General features: G+C 38.2%; 2 protein-coding genes across 2 annotated transcripts in view; both read right to left on the minus strand.

The window, feature by feature from the left end:
- Nucleotides 1-2,230: 2,230 nt before the first annotated feature.
- On the minus strand, nt 2,231-2,954 carry LOC307123582 (GTPase IMAP family member 7-like; the record flags this gene model as incomplete). Its single annotated transcript, XM_079812145.1, has 1 exon — nt 2,231-2,954. Exon 1 carries the CDS (start codon nt 2,846-2,848, stop codon nt 2,231-2,233), a length of 618 nt encoding a protein of 205 aa, XP_079668271.1. The 5' UTR covers nt 2,849-2,954.
- A 7,554-nt stretch (nt 2,955-10,508) lies between these two features.
- The window catches only part of LOC307132265 (uncharacterized protein), a 29,758-nt gene continuing 22,734 nt past the window's right edge, over nt 10,509-17,532 (minus strand). The window contains exons 2-3 of the mRNA XM_079826443.1: nt 13,379-16,019; nt 10,509-13,315 (exon numbers count right to left, since the gene is read on the minus strand). Coding sequence (XP_079682569.1) covers nt 14,731-16,014 — 1,284 coding nt within the window. The 5' untranslated portion in view covers nt 16,015-16,019 and the 3' untranslated portion in view covers nt 10,509-13,315; nt 13,379-14,730. The remainder of the gene's footprint in view (nt 13,316-13,378; nt 16,020-17,532) is intronic.

Here is a 17,532-nt window from a genome sequence, read left to right on the forward strand (position 1 = left end):
ACAGAGTATATACTGAACATAATATGTCACTTAAACAACATTCGGAACGAGAGGGGTCCCGTTTCACTGTTGCACTGTAGTGAGAGCACAGCTGAGATCACATCACAGCCTATGGTGAGTCTGAAATCGCCCCCTAAAGCCTCGTTCACTATTCCCTGTGTTATTCACTTATATTGTTCACTTGAAGGAGTGAATGAAAAAAAGTGTGTGAAGTCGGACAGCTGTTGTGTGCACTCTTAAATCAAATGTGTTGAAAACAACACAACATATGTTGTTTTCAACACATGTTCTGAGTGTGCTCAGGGACAACACATGTTGTGTTAAATACAACACAGAATATGTGTTGTGAAAATACACACACAAATGTGTTACTTTAGTAAACACATTAATGTGTACTTTTTGTACACATCTAACACAACTGTGTGTTATAGATGTATTTATTTTTTACTATAAAATATTGAAAAAGCTAGATTAGAATACAATATGTACACTTATGAAATCACACTGAAGCATTGAATACTGTTCACATACTGTTTATTTAGCATTTTTACTGGTTTTAACGTGTAATTAACTGTAAAAAAGTAATGTTAATAGAAAAATAAGCATTTCAAAACAATCATCAGAAACCGGCTGCGGCTGAGATGACTTTGGAGAGTTGTTTGCCTTCTATAAGCAAAGACGTCACACTGTCGACAGCCTACAGAAATGAAAAAATGAAAAGCATGAGAAAATGTTGTTGCATGCAACATTGCAACTTTATTAAAAGCTAACACAATGCATGTTAAATGTATTCATCCCGTAATCAATAAAAGTTTAAATAACTTCGTGACAAGCCAGGTGGCAAAAAGTTACACAACACAACGTCGTTTAAACTACCACATAGTATTTGGTAAAATGACAATTACGAGTTCAAACTTAAGGTGCCATGCATATTAACCGTTAAGTTTTTTTTTAACAATAAATACCAAGATTAAACACCTTTGCAAAACGTGAGAGCTCGCTTATTGACGTTTAACACACTAATCATCCGGCTACGGAACATGAAAACGGCATAACAACGGTCAAAACAAACAAACTATGTTTCCTGGACAATTGACACAAATCTTTCTAATGTTAGGCGGAGAAATATTTACTAGTTTATTTAAATTCACTCACCTGAGGCAGACAGACGCACTGACGGCTGGCCAAGCTTCGGTTGGAAAAGAACGCCACTGCGCAGGCGCAGCAAGGATATTCCCGTAGCCCAAACAGTAGTTGTTTCTCCCCAGCGAGTTAAAATGCTTAATTCGCATTTGCAACATGACAAATTAATCCAATTGTAAAAGTTGTCACAGCCTGTTGAGTATTTGCAACAGAAAAGATGCCTTTTATATAAACATGTACTACTACATGTTTTACACAGTAATTGTGTAAACAGTTGAACACAATATTTACACATCATGTGTCTGTAGTAACACAACATGTGTTACGAATCCTTTTACACATATTTTGTGTTAATTTTTAACACATCATTTTTAAGAGTGTTTACATCGGCTGTTCACTCGTTATTGTGGTGCAATGTGGGATTGAATGAGTGCACTCAATAACGTCCACTATGGTTTCGGACACCACTACAAATGGCTTCCCCCTCAAATAATGCCCTATTTGAGTTTATAGGGGGCGATTTCGGTTTCAGACCTTGATTACAGTGGAGAAACAGATATCATTTAGAAAAATACAGTGATATACATTTTTGGTCATACCACCCAGCACCAGTGTCGGGTGTAACTAGTTACTGTAATTTAATGACTTTTCCCTTGAAAAAGTAAAGTAAGGGATTACTCTTATTTTTTTTGTTTAATTTAAAAACAGTTAATTCGCAAGTAATTTAACTAAATACTGTGTGTAGACTGTAGAACTTCATCAAAATTTAAAGTCTAACTTTAAAATGCGTGTTTTTATCTATCCTTCTCACATTTGTAATACTTTGGTCAGTTAATAAGAATAATTGATGTAGTTTTATATAATGAATTTGAATGAATTAAGAGCCATTTCATGTCTATCCTTCAATTGCTTAACTCGAGGTTGATATAGGATTTGGAAAGTATTTAGTAATAAGTAATTAAATACTTTTTGTACAGAGTAATTTGTACAGTAATCTAATTACACTTTTGAAGATGTAATTAGTAACTAGTAATGAATTACTTTTTTAGAGAAGCTTACCCAACACTGCCCAGCACTACTATGGCCCTTATTTTCCTTTTGCTATTGCTAATACTGCTAGTGTTCCTACTCCTAGTGCTGCTACCCCCAGTGCTGCTACTCCTCCTCCTATCACTGTTAGTGTGTTTTGCCCATAGTCTATCAGTTTCTGTTTTAAAGCCTCTTGTTCCATCTTTTTCTGGGCCTTTTTAAACATCTCAGTAGTGTAGTGCTGTCCTCTATGGATCCTCACCATTCCATCAATCTTCTGCAGCAGTCCTGTGACCTGAGAGCGATTACTCATGTCTTCATTGTTGAATGAGTGAAATCTGTCACCGCACTCATTAACCAGAGCCTTGAGATCATTACTTTCACCGATGTATTCATCTAATGAAATCCCCTTCAGATGATCAGCGTGAGTGAACAGAATGATGGTGTGTTGAGAAGCTTCTCGTCCAAAGTTTTTCTGGATCCATTTCACTGTTTTCTTCTCTTCTTCAGTGAATCTCACATCCAGTCTGACGACCAGCAGAAACACATGAGGACCAGGAGCACACATGTAGATGCACTTGTCAATCTCTTTCTTCAGTTCTTCTTCACTCAATGATGTATCATACAGTCCTGGAGTGTCGATCACTGCGATGATTTTATCCCCCACTGTTGTCATATGTCTTTGACATTATCTAGTAATAGACTTAGAGGAAATACCTTGCTTAAACTCAAAGTTGCCGAAGATGGTGTTTCCTGTTGAACTCTTTCCTGATCCAGTTTTGCCCAACAGCACAATCCTCTGATCTGGTAAAGAGATGGGAGATTTAAAATCGTTTTTACACGTTAAAAATGATAACAGTTTAGCACTTTACTCACTAGGGGGCCTCAAGATTACTTAAAATGACTCAAATAAGACAATACAAATATACAATAAGTTAATTATCATTATTTTATATTAAACAAGTTAATTCACATTATTTTAAGTTCAGGGTTCCCATTGTTTTGAAAAGCCTGGATATACTATATGAGGTGAGATCATTTTAAAAGTGTGATTCCAGAAAAGTCATGGAAATCAAATACCATCGTAAAGGTACACCACTAGGATAATCCATGGCCATAAATTTTGGTTGAAATGAAAGTCGGGTTGACGTCTAAATCCAATGATTGTTTGACGTCAAGCTCCAACGTTGGGAAGACTTCAAATTTTGGTTGGGATAAACACACAAAAAAGTAAAAAATGGTGAAATGCAAGGCAGTACACATTACTACCTTCACTTATTACCAACCAGTTTATAATAATAATAAAAATACTTTACATTTTTAATGCGCTTTTAGTACCCAAAGCGCAATTTTGACTTTGTCTGTCATTGGTCTACAGCAGTTCTTATTGAGAATTAACAGAAGTTTATATGTTGGTCACCATGATGGTGATCAGTGTTTGCTTTAGTTGTTTTTTTCATTAATCTTTCTCTGGTGGTATCTGTGTTTGTTATGGCAAGAGCTGCGAGATAAATTGTGTTCAGATGATATTGTCTTCTTTATGATGGTAAAGATATGATTGTCATGTAGTGTTTGATTCACTGATCATATTCAGAATCTATTCTTTGTTTAGATATGTTATTAATTTTGCATTATTGATTGTGATTGTCCTGTGATTGTCCAGCAGTGTTTTATCTGGGAGATTGTGCACCAAAAAGGCTTAAAGATACACACAGACATCAATAATCAGCATATGAATCTCAATAATGATAAGCTTTTTGCTGCAATTCATTCTGGGTGCATCATAAACTCATCTATGGCTTGCATTACGGCATGAAGTCGAAGCATGTCACCACTGTTGATTCATATGCTGATTATTGATGTCTGAGTGAATGAGTCTAATAGATTCTGGAGTTGTGGAATGTTTAGTGGACAATGTAGAATTACAGGCGTGCTATAATTCATAATAAATATCAAAAGAGTAAAATCTGGAGGACATCTGTGAAAGAGATCACTGTGATTAGTATATCTTTATCATCAAGTAGACAATATCAGGTCACACTTTCTATTGCTTTTCTAGCTATGAACTAAAGCCCTACTAAATCAAACACTGATCATCATAATGGCTTAATTTCAATAAATCGTCAACATCTAAACCTCTGTAAATCTCAATAAGAGCTTCTGTAGATTTGTAACAGAAATAAAGTCAGTCTGGTTAGTAATGTGTGAAGCTGGTAATGCTGTTTGTGGAGTTGTTAATCCTCCTCTGATGAGATCTTCAGTGATTTAAAGGAATAGTTCACCCGAAAATGAAAATTCTGTCATTATTTACACACCCTCAAGTTGTTCCTACACGAACACATTAAGAATCCAGCCTATTTTATAATGAAATTCAAACGATAAATACGGTTTTGACGCTCTTTAATGTGGCGTGATTGATACCTGATCATCACAGTTCAAGTGGCCGCGCGATGCGCACGTGAACGTGATCATCTGTGAACGCGATCAATCATCTCTTCCTAAAGAATAAACATGAATGAACTTCTGAAGGTATGTTGAGGATACATTACAACTTAGTGTCACGTATCATAGGTGGTGTAATCGCTAAATCAGTGTTTCAACGGCGGAAAGACTGCAATATAACTGCTTGTAAACTAAACAATGTCATGTAGCTTCACATTACCTCAGGCAGTCATTCGATGTTCACAGCTGTGTGTTGACTAGAGAGATGAACTCTTTCACTAAATATATGCACTAGTATATATTCACTATATTCTACTTAACCTGTTAGTGATGTCTTGATTATTTCATGCATGTTAAATAAACCGGTCATGAAAATGACAGACACTGAGTACAAATTATTATATTTCCACAACGAATTGGAGAAAAAACTATTTTATAATTAGATTTAGAAGTTATTGCAAAAACTGCCTTATGGGAAGTTTACATGTTTGCGTACGGTGTGTTATTTGAGTGTTGATTATTATACCTAAAAATAAATGGCAACTGAATTTAGGCTCATCTTTTGGGTATGTTGTTAACCTTTAATATTATAGCAAAGTGCAAGTAAGGGCTCCCTATATAGTTTACAGCAATATCTTCAATAAACCTTTAGTTATAATTTAATTCATTTAAGGACAGACACTTTTTTTTCAGTAAACCACTGTTTAATAAAATAAATAAAAAGCTATTTTGTATGCTGTACCGAACCTGTACCGAACCGTGACTTCAGAACCGAGGTACGTACCGAACCGTCAGTTTTGTGTACCGTTACACCCCTAATATATATATAAACATTTACTTTTTACATGAGAATTTCTCAAAATTAAAAGAAATGAAACCACAAATGGCTAAATATTTACCCAATTTGAAGTGCAAACTTTGTTTAGCGATCTCCTGTATCAGTCCTTCCATCTCTTCCTGGCTTTCCTTCTGTTTCCTGAGATCTTCCTCCGCTCTCAGATTCAGATTTAAGCCGCTGCTCTCTTCTTGCTTTCTCTCATTGTCTCCTGTCATTCTCTCTTCTTTACGTTTGTAGTTCTGTCCTCCATTGTTCTTCACCATTTCATCAATACTCTTTAAGAGCATAGTGATCTGGTAGGGATCACATTCATTTTTGCTGTTTATCACATGAAATCTTCCCTCAAAGTGTTTCAGCAGCTCTTTAATATTTTCACTCTCAGTGATTTGAATCCATTCTCCTCTAGATATTTTTTCTCTTCCAGTGAACAGCACAATAGTGAACCTCATAGCTTGAGCTCCAAAGTTCTCCTGGATCTTCTCCACAATGTTCCTCTGCTCCTCTCGGAGAGTCTCCAGGTTGACGATGAGCAGGAAGACGTGAGAACCAGGATCAGAGAGAGCCAGACTCTTCATCATCTGCTTCTGCAGCTCTTCATCAGTCAGTTGAGCGTTGAAGAATCCTGGAGTGTCGATGATGATGTTTCTGTCTTCGACTCTTCCCCTCTGTCTCTTACTCTCTCTGGTTCTGCTCTCTTTAAATGCCTCTCGACCCAGGATTGCGTTTCCAGTCAAACTCTTTCCAGCACCAGAGACTCCCAGCAGAACAATCCTCAGATCGGTTAAATCATGTTGTTCATCAGGCTCTGTGGAAGAGAACATGTCACTTTAATTAGCTGTGTTTGAAAGGTGACAGGCAACAGCCCTTTCAATTACCTTTAATCATATTGACAAAACCATACAGTCATTTCATATTGAATTATAACACTCTAGTCTATGTTTCCATTGTGTTATCATTGAGTGAAGCACAATCTGCTCATCTTAGTGGGAATGTAAACTTAGAGACTTTACTTCAGACAAAATGAGATCCATTTCTGGCCAGTTCAGTTAGTCCCTTGTTCCTGTTTCTGATCGTCTAAAATTTGTATGCAATCCTCAAGAAAAATAATGCAAAATGAAGTGTACTGAACTAGTGTACTAACAATTTCAAGTTGATTTGTCCCTTGCAGAGGTCATGTAATGTGCCTTTTGCTAGTTCTCATCATTCCAGTGAAAATGTAAATGACCTTAAATAAACAGGTAAATACATAAACAGTAGTGGTAAAAAGTAAAATAGTTTATGAAATAAGTCATTGCCAGACAGAATTCACACATACACATGGCCATCTTCAGCTGAGTTGAAGAGGTGTAGGCTTCCACCTACTGGACACTGTAAGTAACACTTTCAAATGAACAACATGTGTAACTTATTGAGGGTCTTTTGCACACTATGTGCATCACTAAAAATATGTTACTCCATTTTCTCCTTTACATGAATGTGACTGATGCATATTTAGCCGCGTTTCCACCGAAATTACCCGGAACTATTTGTACCAGGAACTTTTTTCCCAGGAACTTTTTCTCCCCCAGACCTGCTACTTTCTGCGTTTCCACCGCGGTCTAAAGTACCGGGGAGATTAGGCAAATTAGTCCGGTGACGTGAGAATGCGCGCGACTGCTTCTCCCAGTTACCGACGGACAGTAATCACTTTTGCGCGATACTGTCTGCAACAATAACAAGTGTAGGTGATGCAAGCAGCGCTGCTTTTGCATAATCTGAATGTGTTGTAATAGCTCAATTCCAAAATATTTTCTATAAAAGGATAATGAGGTCCGTCATTCATGACAGATGTGTGAAAAGTTAATTGAATGAAAACAATAGACTGAATTAAGCGGTTGAAAGATTAGGTACTAGACTGCAAGTATTTATTTATCACAATAACATCTCTTAGCATTCAATAAAAAAAAAAAATTCACATGACTAGTATTACAATATGCTTCATTAAATGCATAATTTTAGAGACTTCTTCCTCAAATTTGAAATGAAGCAGGACCACACGTATGGCTTCACTTAAGTTGTGGTTATAAGTTATTATACTACATTCACATAGTTATACATTTAAAAATATAATATTTGGGTTTTCTAGATATGTTTATGTGCATATTCAGAAAGACTTGCGAGCAGCAGCCCTTTTATTTGCTTCCAACACTACAATTAGAAAGTGGTTATATAGTTAGAATGTGGAAATTAAAAAGACACAGTGACATTTTACACGTTTGACTTTATTTTAGACAGATTAGTTCTTACAAAATTAAAATAAGTGTGCAAAGACAAATAAATTACTAGAACAATAAAATGAAATTATAAAATGTGAAAACAACAATATAAAAAAGTGTATTTTTCAGTAACCTGTCCAAGAGCTGTGCCAACACGTACAATATATAAAGTACAAATGTGGTAGAGCAAATGCTTCATTCAAGCGGCTGGTCATTGTGGCTACTTCTTGAACAACTGGACAAACTGTCCAAGAACAGACAGAAACCCGGTCTGAAAGTCCCTCTGCTTTCTTCCGCTTCTGACTGGTGGAATGCCAACTCTTGCCTCCTCATCTCTCCTCGGCCTGGCTCTCCAGTAACAGCTGCATATATGGTCTCGCTGTTCTTGTCCATGCTGCAGGACGGCCCGGTTAGCATCCTCCATGTCCCTCAGTGCATCAAGAAAAGTCAGTCCCTTTTCCCTAAGTAGAAAAATTGCACAGAAACACATGGAAATTAATACACAAGGCAACCATGAAACAATAGAAACCATCAATTAATTATTTAGTGTTTTCACTACAAATAATGAACAATTGTTTGCCCAGCTTGAACAATGCCCAGTGTGCAATTTCTATCATTGGCAATTTAAGTTTACAATTAAAAACAACAAAACTACTCAAAACCATTATGGATTACACATCAGTTTTTAAATATATACACATTTTGTCAGCTTTATACCTCTGGCATGTGTGTGTTTCGGCAGGAGACACGGGACGAGGGCTAACGTACTGGTGACCGCGGGGGAAAACACGCTGGTCTCCGTTGCCTGCAATTCATCAGGTCCACCCGTTACGTCTGGAAAAGCACGTTGAAAAAAGTTACTGCAACGTTACACTGCAACGAGTTTAATAGATGATACCAAGATGAGATATTTACCTTCAACCCACTCGGATTCCGGGATGGTTTCCAACAACGCATTAGCCGAGTCTTTCGTTACCGCTGCCCTAGAAAAGGACGGTCTGTCCCAACAACTCATCCAGGCGGTCATACCACTTGTTGATACGCCGGTCGGAACCGCTCCGGTTGTTATGATCCTTTAATTTCTTGTAATCTTGTCTTAATTTGTTTAACTTCTCTCTGCACTGTTTTCCAGTGTGACTGGAACCGAGTCGATATCTTCAGGTAATGTTATACCTTTTCATTGCGGGTCGCCGTTTCCAGTTCCCGCTGGATGTCCTCCTCCGCATATATGCTCAAAGCCTGAACCTAGTCGTCGGTCGAATTTTTTTGTTGAACTCCATTGTTGCAAAGAAAATATTTACTGAACGCAGAACCCACCTCGCAAAAAAACTTGTAAAAATGGCGGTGGGGAAAAAAATGCTGCAAGAGCTCAACCAATCAGCATGTTCAGCGCCCAAGTCCCACCCCCGAAAGTTCCCGACCTTTTCAAAAGTACCACCTCGCAAGCAGGGCCGTTTGGAGGGGGAAATATTTACCCGGAACTTCATTTAGACCCTAGTTCCTGCGGTCGAAACACACCGAGTTCCCCCCCAAAGTTCCTGGTTCCGGGGGAAAGTTCCTGCGGTGGAAACGCGGCTTTTGTTTATCCCATTCAGGTATGTAGAGTGCTTGTTGGTGTAGTGATGGGTATAAATCAGGCATAAATATGCAGCTGTAATACACGTAAGTGGTTTTGAATTAATTGTTTATGTTGCTATACAGTAGTTGCATAATTGTTAAAACTATTCATGGTATTTATGTCTCTGAAAGATTGTTGACTCTTTAGAACTGTATCAAGGGAAAACGAAAATCCGGCGAATATCAAACCTAAACCTAACTTTACTCCGCTTGCCGCTCTGGGGTCTGTTCTTCGTACCTCGCTAACTCAGTTAGCTGGATTTGATTGTTGACGATTTGGCATGATCTTGGATTGTTTGGTTCTTTGACGCTCATCCTGGACTTGCTGTCATAGCAACAGGTCCGTAAGCTTAAACCTGCTCGAGCGGCTTATTTCATGTAAGCAGGATTAGATTGCATCTTGAGCTAATACTTAAAATCTGTCCCAGCCACTGCTACTTTATTACAAGAGTTCATTCCTGAACCAGGGGCAATAATAATCATTTTAAATAATAGTAATATAAAAGTGTTATATTGTGTATGAATATGAGAATGTATATAATATTATAATGTTGTGTATAATACTATAGACACAGCCACTTGATTGAGCGATTATGGGATGGCTTGATGCAGAGAATTTGATCTTGACCCTTAAGAAACTTTAATACTGTCACGTTACAAATCTGATTCAAATTGAATTACAACATTGAAATGAAAATGTAAAGGGTGTACTAATACTGTATAAAATCGTGAATATAAATAATTGGTCATGTAAAAAAAAAAAAAAAACATTTATCATTGATCTATTATAACTTTTATGGTGAACAGCAAACAAAAACTTGTAACAATGTAATAGTTTATTATAATATGCAAATCATTGTAGTAATTTTCCTTTTGTCCTTCCAAGGACGCTAAGTAAGGTAGTGATTGGTACTCGTGTCACCACTGACGTTGTGATTTTTGGATCAAAGGTGTGGTTATGAGTACATCAGATGACCACCTTCCCCCTCTGTCCCTTAGTTTGGGACATTAGTCAAGGTCTTTTACCATGGCTATATGAGAACACTCCAAACAGGAGGCGGTTCAATCATTTAAATTGAATGTAAAGTGGGGAGAGTAGGTCAGCTGATTTATCTGAAAGATTGGTGAGATTTGTAACCTGTAGATCCTCTTCTGTATTATCAGCACAAGGAAGACACAATTGTAATAAAATACATTTTATTAAAAAATATAAAGAAGAATAACTAACACCGCTACTAAATGAATGATAAAGAAATAAAGTTCATAAGATGCATAAAATACATGTTATTAAGTTGAGTATGGCTATGGAAGAGTTGTGTTATCTTCTGGAAAGATAAACTGTTGTTTCTCTGAAACTAAGGTGAAGAACCTTATTATACATCAAACAAATAAACAAAAGAATATTTGTAATCAACTAGCATCAGTTATATTACCTCTAATGTAAATTAGAAAATCATATACTGATAATATACAACAATGCCAAGGTTTCTAGAAAGAGGTTTTATTAAATTATATTTACGATCCACTTGTTTGTGTAAGCAGTCCGATGGCGGTGACTTCTTCCAGTTGTTGTGCTGGGTGACAATGGGGAAAGGGGGACGTGGGGAAAGGAGCTAGAATCCGTTTCTACAGCCTTGAACACGAAGATCTGTGGGATCTCCTGGAGCACCAAAGGGTCCTAAAATCTGGAACAGCAGATGAGGCCTTTAGTTGAAAATTTAGTGTTCCCAACTGAGCAAGCCAAGCCAAAGGCGACAGTGGCAAGGAAACCAAAACTCCATCAGGGGCATAATGGAGAAAAATAAACCTTAACCTCAGTCGGGGTGCCAGTTCTTCTCTGGCCAATTAACAAACAGCTAAATTCTAAAAATAAATTCTAAATTCTGGCAACTTTACAGGTCAGTGATCATATTAGATCTGATGATCGATTCATATTAGATTCATTGGATGTATTAGATTGGAATATTCAAAAGATCAGAGGCAACATGCCGGAGATGGGTTTATTGAGAAACCAGAACAAGGAATGTCTGTTGAAAAGGTACCTTAATCATTTTCCGTATAGGAGATTGCAATTTGGTACTTCTCCATTCCAGTGTTGCGATTGGCTGGTGGCATCCGAGGCGGGACACAGTGTGGCCCACCCCTCTTTCCCCTGTGGAACTCATTTGCATACTGTACACAGAAGTCTTTAAAGTGTCTTTAAAGTTTACCAATGCATTATCACTTTCCAAACCCCCATGAGAATACCCTTGGCAATATTCTAAACAAATAGACACCAAACATGATGGAAAAAGATTGAACTGTTCATTCATTTGTGAATGAACATTAACAGTTGATTCTGTGTAAGATGTTGCATTAGCTGTCAATGAGAATACTTATTTCTCTGAAGAGGTATGAAATGGATGTGTGTAGTTTATTTCAGTCTTAAGGTTTCCAAGCATGGTTATGAATGGATTTGGATGGATCATTGTGGTTTTTCTTTGTTTCACCCACTACTGCTGAGGTCCTGTGGATATCCTGAGAAATATCCTGGCTCTTCAAAGCAAATTTCCATAGTCAAATTTTCTTATGCAAAGCCATAAGTGAAACTGAAAATGACTTCATTATGACCCTTTCTAAAAAAAGTTAGAAGTATGAAACTGTAATTTGGATTTTTTACAAGAAGTAGATGCTCACTGGTTTCTCCACAGTTAGGGTTAGATGTAAGTCTTCATATGTATGTGTAACCCAGACTCAAACTAATAAATTTTCAGTCAAAGCCATAGTTTATATGTTCAAAATCTAAATCAGCACAATTGCATATTTAACTAATTATGTATGTGAGTGAACAGCAAACAAAAACTTGTAACAATGTAATAGTTTATTATAATATGTAAATCATTGTAGTAATTTTACTTTCGTCCATCCAAGGACGCTGAGTGAGGTAGTGATTGGTACTCGTGTCACTGCTGACGTTGTGATGTTTATGGCAGTCACAGACCAGGGGCCTCATTTATAAAACTTTGCGTAGGATTTGCGTCAGAAGTGGCATACGGATGAAACATAGGACGTGCGTATGCACAGAAATATTTGGATTTATAAAACCGTGCGCACACACATCCTACGCAGTTTTCCCTTAATAAATCACAATCAATTCTAAATGTAGCTCAGCTTTTGCGGCTTCATGTCACGCCCATAGTTGCCCACAAGTTAATATTCATCGATTGCGAAATCATGGCAAACACAGAGAGGTTTTAAAAAAAAACTAACTTCACTCAATGTGAAGTAGAAGTTATTGTTGGCGAGGTGGAAAAGAGGATAGAAATGTTGTTTTGGAGGGCACAGTGTGGGCATTACTAATGCCAAAAAGGCCCTTGAGTGGCAAAAGGTTGCAGACGCCATAAATGCTGTAGCCTCAGAACCTCGGACCGTGGCCCAAATAAAAAAGAAATGGTCGGACATCAAAGTCGAGGCAAAAAAGCGTCTAGCGCTCCATCGCCAGAGTGTGTCCTCGTTTGCCAGCAAGTCTTCTTGCTGTCTGAAGATGCGTTCACTCCCAATCCTTCCATCTGCCACATCTTTAAGAGCGCAAGATCAGCCATTGTGCGTCATTGCGCATTGTGATGGGGCATTTTATTTCCATCCATTTAATTGCATCTGACAAGCTACAGATGTCAGTTATAAAATAGTTCAGTGCAAATGTAATGTGTTGCAGCTTTCTGAATGGTTGAGACATACGTCATACGTTATTTTATCAAAAATAAAACTAAAGGCATATGCATGAATACCATGATTCCGTAGCTGATGAAGAAATTTTACTATGAAAACAACTTTCCCCAGTGGACAATTAATACATTTATCTATCTATCTATCTATCTATCTATCTATCTATCTATCTATCTATCTATCTATCTATCTATCTATCTATCTATCTATCTATCTATCTATCTATCTATCTATCTATCTATCTATCTATCTATCTATCTATCTATCTATCTAATTGCATCTCTATCTGCTCCGCCAGACGAACACATTGACGAGAAATCAGTTTTGCACATTATTTCGTTCTGTTTACCATATTATTTATGAGGATGAAATGCATAATATGCCAATATTATTGCAGAACATATTTAACTTTTCTTTTTGCAAGAAAAGCAAATTGCATTTCTGTTATAATTTTCGTTTGATTTTGTTTGTTTTACACGGTAGATCGATCAAACGGGTGTTTGTGTAGGCTGTTAATTGTAAGACTTGCTTTGTGAAGTCTTCATTATTTATGAGAGGCAGTATTGCCATTTCTTTTACACAACGGTCTACAGTTTCACACACTTCACGTGTTTCTTCCATCTGCCGACGGTGTCGCCATTTCTCATTTCACCCGTTTTTGTGCTTACGCCTGGGTCACAGCTTGCGTGAAGGACCGCATATTTTCCCGTCAAGTTTGCTTTTTATAAATACCAATTATTGCGTAGAGAGCGGCATACGCCTTCTTTTGTGTGTACGCAACGTTTATAAATGAGGCCCCTGGACATTAGGGATCAGTCTCTAGATGGATGAAGGTCAAAAACTGCATGTACACCAATGAGAAGTCCCGTCCTTCCTAGGCTTGGTACGAGAGGTCTTCTTCTTGCCCTCTATGAGGTGTCTGGCTGTTGTCCTAGCATCTTTATCTGATGACACTGGACAGTTAGTTTGTGTTAGTCCACCAAGATCCAATCAAAATGTAGCAAACCTTTGTCCAGAGAGGGGCCCGGCCATAAACTGGGCCCTGGAATGTGCTGTCCACTAAATTCTTTAATTATGAGAAACACAACTTCATCAGCCATCAACAATGGTCTAGGCCACTGCCACCACCTTCTGGAACAACTGATTAGCACAAATAGAGGTGCGTGATATAATTCAGGCAGTCATTGCTGTAGTTTTAACATTATTACGAAGTCATAAAAGATCTCAATCTCTATGATTCTCTTGAAAAGTACTTTGTAGGCTTCTTCAAGGTAAATCGTGATATAAAAATTGACCAACACCCCTACAATCAACCAACAAAATGTCACTCATCATGGCTGTTAGGAAACAAATTGTTTTTTCCACCACATGGATCCTCATGTGTTTCTTCAGGAGTGAACGTTTTTCCGGATCGATCACTTGTGCGGCTTCTCTCTGCTGTGGATCCTCTCTCGTGTCTTTTCAGAGTTGCTAACACACTGAATCTCTTGTCAAAGTGTGAACACTTGTAAGGTTTGTCTCCAGTGTGAATCCTCTGGTGTATTTTTAAATGGCTTGCTGAAATAAAAGTCTTCTCACACTCAAAGCACATGTACTCTCTCACACCAGTGTGTATTTTCTGATGTAGTTGTAAACTTTGCAGCAGTGAAAAACTCTTTCCACACACAGAACATGAATGTGGCTTCTCCTTCGTATGAACTGTCAGGTGTTTCTTAAGGTTTGATGACCCATTAAAGTTTTCCCGCAGTGATCACATGAGAAAGGCTTCTCACCGGTGTGGATCTTCATGTGAGAGTTAAGGTTTTGTCTGTGAGTGAATCTCTTTTCACACTGATCACACATGAACGGCTTCTCTCCAGTGTGAACTCTCTTGTGAAGCTCAAGACTTGGTTTTAGTTTGAATCTCTTCCCGCATTGATCACATGAGAACGGCTTCTCTCCGGTGTGGATCCTCATGTGACGCTCAAGATTGTGTTTGTTTGAGAATCTCTTTTCACACTGATCACACTTGCATGGCTTCTCTCCGGTGTGGATCCTCATGTGACTCTTAAGGTATCTTGAATCCATGAATCTCTTCCCACATTGGTCACATGAGAACGGCTTCTCTCCGGTGTGGATCCTCATGTGTGCTTTAAGGTTTGCTGATTCTGTGAAACTCTTCCCACATTGGTCACATGCGTGTGGTTTCTCTCCAGTGTGGATTTTCATGTGTCTTTTAAGTTTATCAGATTTCATGAAGCTCTTGCCACATTCATCACATGAGAACGGTCTCTCTCCAGTGTGAACTCTCAAGTGATGATCAAGAGTGTGTTTGTTTGAGAATCTCTTTTCACACTGCTCACACATGAACGGCTTTTCTCCGGTGTGGATCCTCATGTGACTTTTAAGGTGTGATGAAGTCGTGAAACTCTTCTCACATTTATCGCATGTGTGCGGCTTCTCTCCGGTGTGGCTCCTCATGTGAATCTTAAGGTGTATTTTTTGGGTGAAGCTCTTCGGACATTGCTCACAGGTGAACGGCTTCTGTCCAGCATGAATTCTCATGTGACCCTCAAGACTTAGTTTGTATGGAAAACTCTTCCCGCACTGATCACATGAGAACAGTTTCTCTCCAGAGTGGATCGTCATGTGTTGCTTAAGATGTACTTTTAGGGCGAAGCTGGTCCCACACTGATCACATGTGTATGGCTTCTCTCCAGTGTGGATCGTCATGTGCTGCTTAAGATTTGGTTTCTGTGTGAAGCTCATCCCACACTGATCACATGAGTACGGCTTCTCTCTAGTGTGGATTCTCATGTGAAGCTCAAGATTATATTTCCTTGGGAAAATCATTCCACACTGAGTGCAGGTTGTAAATTTCTTGGCGCTTGTTTTCTTTCTAAATGTCTTTTTAGTCTTTGAGCGACTCAAAGGTTTTTCTCCAGGTTTTACATGATGTTCCTCCTCCACTTCACTCAGTTCTTCCCTCTCCTTGTTCTTTTCCATCACGTCTGAGATCAAAGAAAAAAAAAAATCAGTAAATCAAAATAATTAAAAGAGAGAGATATAAATTGAAAAGACATAAAAGTGATCCCTGATGTAATATCTCGATCTCGTTCTGGAATGGGCATGATTAAAGCATATGCGCTGTGGATGCGCAAATGGATTGGGAAAGGAGTTGGAATATGTGGTGGTGGAGGTATGGGTAGAACAGGGTAGTGTATCTATAATTAACTTTTATAATCCATGTAGGAGATTGGAATTAGGTAAAATGGAAGAGATTGGGGGACAGGATAGAAGAAAGGTAGTGTGGTGTGGAGATTTTAATGCTCATAGTTCTCTTTGGGGTGGGAGGAAGATGGTAAATGGTAAATGGACTGCATTTATATAGCACTTTTAACAAGTCAAGTCAAGTCAACTTTATTTATATAGCGCTTTTAACAATGTAGATTGTTTCAAAGCAGCTTTACAGTGTTAAACAGGAAAATAATGCAGCATAATTTTAATCAGCTGTATAGCTATTCTGGGAACATTTCAAGTATCATACAGTGACAGTGTGGGCGTTAGATCAATAATTCGATCAGTAATTTAGTTTAAATGGTTAATTTAGTTTAAATTTTTCAACTAAACATCGAAATAAATCTAAATAATAATGTCCCCAACTGAGCACGCCAAGCCAGAGGCAACAGTGGCAAGGAAACCAAAACCCCATTAGGTGACCTAATGGAGAAAAATAAACCTTGGGAGAAACCAGGCTCAGTCGGGGTGCCAGTTCTCCTCTGGCCAATTAACAAACAGCGTATTATTATCATTATTCTGGCAGCTTTACAGCTCAGAGGTCATTATAGATCAGAATATTCGAGGGACCGGGGGCAACATGCTGGAGACGGGTTTATTGAGGATGATGTTGAATAAATAATTATTAAAGTGCAATATTCGAATGATCGGAGGCAACACGCTGGAGACGGGTTTATTAAGGATGACATATCGATTTAAGTATTATTTAATTGTAATATTCGAAAAATCTGAGTCAACACGCCAGAGACGGGTTTATTGAGATGCCGTGTCGATGTGGCAGTTGCAGGGGGCGTCTAATCACGGTCTCTCGGACACTTCGGGGGCTTGTGTTGGTCTTCTCTGGGCGCAGGTCCACCATCTGATCTGGATACGGCCCGGATCCAGCTGACTGCAGTAAACCTCGGGATAAAAAAGAGAGACTATCATTAGCGTAGATGCCATTCTTCTGATGATGTCACGAGTACATCAGGTGTTATGGGAAGTGTTCCCGGTTCCGGCTGACCTAGTTAATGCAGCCTAACAATCATTTCATTGAAAAAGTGATTTTATGTGTATGCCACAGTAAAGAGATGTGTTTTTAGTCTAGATTTAAACTGACAGAGTGTGTCTGCTTCCCGAACAATGTTAGGAAGACTGTTCCAGAGTTTAGGTGCTAAATAGGAAAAGGATCGACCGCCTGCAGTTGATTTGGATATTCTCGGTATGATCAACTGGCCAGAGTTTTGA

This window comes from Gobio gobio, assembly GCF_949357685.1.
Source record: "Gobio gobio genome assembly, chromosome: 1".
NCBI lineage: Eukaryota > Metazoa > Chordata > Actinopteri > Cypriniformes > Gobionidae > Gobio > Gobio gobio.